Here is a 3412-nt window from a genome sequence, read left to right as displayed (position 1 = left end):
ACCATCAAGTCTTCTGTATACCAAAGTATTCTAGAGTCAAGTGTGAAGCTATCTGTCCAACTGCTAAAACTTAGCTTAGCTAACTGTGTCAGGCAACAAGAGAGTGTTCCCAGCAATCACCAACAAATTGGCTGAAAAAGAAAAAAATCAAGGGGTTGCAATGGTCCAGTTAAAATCCAGATCTCAACTTAATTGAAATGCTGTGGCAGGATCTTGGAGAGAATACTCACAAACCTCGATGGACTGAAGAATCATTGTAAAGAAGAGCTGCCCAGAAATCCTCTGCAAGGAAGTGAGAGCCTGAGCTATTGAATCATGATATGGGATTATTTTTTTCAGACACTGGTTCTCCATTTTGGCTTAAGTTTTGTTAAATAAATAATGATTAGGTGTAATATGACACACGTTCTTCATCTCAGGCTGTATTATTATGATTTTCTTTATGCCTAAATCCTTGGAATAAAAAAAGGGGAGGTGACTGTCTTTTTCACATTACAGGGTTTTAAGATTTGGAAAGCTGATTAGACCAAGCAAAGCTTTTGAAGACATGATCATAGACTTTGACATCTTATCACTAAAGCAACTGAGGAAAATAAACAAAGGATTTATTGGAGAGGCACATTTTTATTTTTATTTTTATTTTTTTAACTCGAGCTTTACTTACTGCCCTATACTAGTTTATATCTGTGGAAGCACTTAATATTGTTCCTTACTTTCTACTGTGTAATTTAATCTTTATTCAGTAAAGATTGCTATTTCTGTATTATGTCCACATGTGCTTTTATAAATATGCCTTTCAGATCTCAGGTGGACTGTACCACTCCAGTGTCCTACGGTTACAGAAGATCCTGTTTGTCCCCATCTGGGTGTCTCGTATTGGACAATATATTCTGGAGCCAGTCTTTTCAAGTGAGTCCATCCTTTCGTAATAACAAACACAAATCCTGTCTAAATCCCTTTTACAAGGACGAGAGTTGCAGAGCCTGACGTGGGGTTGTTTTCTCTTTCTGCCTGACTTAATGATAATAATAATATACATACCTTTTAGGCATTTGACTAGTGCTGTGACACAGAGTGACTTAAAATGATAAGATGTACCGCTGTCACTGTTGGCTAATCTTTTTAACTGCTGGTTAAAAAGATTTTTACCTCTCAGCTATAAAAGGCTGATGGGATATTGTCGTCAGCTCACCAATCTATGAACTCATAGATTAAGTTTTATTAAATAATGTGTGAACAGATGGAGTTAAACCAAAAATGAGCTTTTTATGTTAATGTGCAGATTACTTTTACCTCTTAAAACATTTCCTCGATAGATTACTTACCTTTTTAATGTTCTGTTTTAAGTAGCTCTTCCTCTCTAATCCCTAATGTCCCGCTCACTGATTTTTAAGCCTTTTAGAGTGCTTATCAGCCTCAAAATAGTCAGTGCTTAACAATGTCAAATTCCCTAACTGAACTATTGTTCCCTGACTGAAGTGAAACATGATAATAGTAATCTAGTTTGTTCACCACTATATAGGATATGAGGTCCTGGAACCTCTTAGAAAAACTGAATTTGTGCTAAATGATCCTTCATAGCACTTATCCACTCGTGTATAGATATGTTATGATATTTTTAAGACGAATCTGTTGTTTATATCTGTGTTTGTCAAGGCTCCCAACCTACCAGCGAGACACCTCTGGGGATGGGTGCCACTCTTGACGTTCAGAGGCAGCAGAGGATGGAGCTGCTCGACCAACAGCTGCTACTGGCCGAGTACAACGAGGCCAGGACGAATGCCAGACAACAGCCACAGGTAGATGCACACAAAGACTTAAAACTGAACCTATGCATAGACCACCCAGTTTCTCAGATATTGATTTTGCTTCTAAGGCCACATGACAGTATGCGATACAGCAATGAAAGAAAGAGGGAAGCATGCTTACAGTTACGGTTGTAGTCAGACATTTAACCATGATCATTTAGGTAGGTAGTTGCACAAATTTGAAGTTATTAAAGTTCCTGTGTAGCGTCTGTAGGGTCCAGATATCAACTCATGCTACCAGTAGTGACACTGAACTTAGCCAAATGCAGAGCTAGTGAAAAAGAGTCAGAAAACATGAGAAGAGGAACATTTTTTAAGTCATTAAGGATGTATGCTATACAATCACTGAGCTATCAGAGTATCTGACAGATATCTGATATTGGTATTCAATTGGTTCTTGTCTAGATGGAAGTGATTAGTATTACAAAGTATTAGATACTGCTTTTGTCTGTGTATTTGTGCAGAGCGGGTTGCTACAGTGGACAAGGTTATTCCCTTCACTGAGACACAGAGGACAGAACCGCGTCCCGGTGCAGCCCCGTCCTCAGCCTCAAGCCCACCAATCCACACAGCCACCTTTTCTGGACAACTCCCCTGTAGCAGAAGAACAGGTAGACGTTTACTTCAGTGTTCCTGTATGTGTGTGTTTCTGTGCTTAAGTTTGAGCTGGTTTTATCTTGTGTCCTACAGGTTGCACGTTTAGTGGAAATGGGCTTTTCCAGGATCGATGCCCTCGAGGCGCTCAGAGCTTCAAATAATGACATTAATATGGCAACAAACTTCCTCTTGCAACACTGAGGGAAGCAGCTCAGTGAGGGGAAAGAGGTGACAGAAAGAGAAAGCAGGAACCAAAGCAGACGAGCGAAAAGCTAAGCAGAAAGCAAATAATTCAGAGTCGAAGAGAATAAATAAAGGAAAGGAGATGACAAAGCAATTTTGTACAGATTATATGAAGGCAGTGTCACTGCTCCCCTGAAGCAGTGTTAGGCTGCCCCAACAGGAGCTGAGCCTGATAGCAGGCTGATGAATGAAGTGTGAAGCACAGAGTGGATGTCATTTGCGTCATCGCTTTCTGATGGCTGTTGTAGTGTGAAACAGACGTCATTGCTCAAGGAAGGTGAGTCAGGCCTCTAACTTAACAAGATGCCTGAAAAAAAACTAAACAAAACACAAAAATCAAACAAGTCAAGAGCTTTTCTAAGAGTACATCTTAAAAATAACATTCTCCAGTCCATTGGTGGAAATAAAAGGTAGACTACTTCTTTCAAACAGAGTTGACAAATCAGCTGCCATCTCACAGGCCAACATATACAGTAGCTATGTAAAATACAGTTTGTATCCCAATGTTTTGTCCGGTGTATCCAGAGTTCTAGATGTTGATAATTGGTTAGAAGTGAAAAGGGAAAAAAGTGCAAGATTTTTGTGCACTAAATGATCAGCTGTGCTGCTGTCATTTTATTTTATTTTCATGCTGGCAAAATTAAAATAAATTAGTGGGGACTCTGGAGAAAAAACTACATGAACAATATAACCTACTAAACAATGATTTAACTACACAGGTTTTACTTTTTTACTTTGGCAGTGTTTCATGGAAGTAACAGATT

The 3412-nt window shown here is 39.0% G+C and overlaps 1 protein-coding gene across 2 annotated transcripts in view; it reads left to right on the top strand.

Annotated features, from left to right (window-relative positions):
- Nucleotides 1-2742, top strand: part of ubac2 (UBA domain containing 2) — a 7441-nt gene extending 4699 nt beyond the window's left edge. For both annotated transcript variants that reach the window (XM_005727399.2, XM_005727400.1), the window contains exons 7-10: nucleotides 801-909; nucleotides 1657-1799; nucleotides 2273-2419; nucleotides 2499-2742. In XM_005727399.2, the coding sequence (XP_005727456.1) occupies nucleotides 801-909; nucleotides 1657-1799; nucleotides 2273-2419; nucleotides 2499-2606 (507 nt within the window). In that variant the 3' untranslated portion in view covers nucleotides 2607-2742. The remainder of the gene's footprint in view (nucleotides 1-800; nucleotides 910-1656; nucleotides 1800-2272; nucleotides 2420-2498) is intronic.
- The last annotated feature ends 670 nt before the right edge of the window (nucleotides 2743-3412 follow it).

This window comes from Pundamilia nyererei, unplaced genomic scaffold, assembly GCF_000239375.1.
Source record: "Pundamilia nyererei isolate P.nyererei 1_Seehausen unplaced genomic scaffold, PunNye1.0 scaffold00024, whole genome shotgun sequence".
In the NCBI taxonomy this organism is placed as follows: domain Eukaryota; kingdom Metazoa; phylum Chordata; class Actinopteri; order Cichliformes; family Cichlidae; genus Pundamilia; species Pundamilia nyererei.
This window is presented reverse-complemented; position numbering and strand designations above follow the sequence as displayed.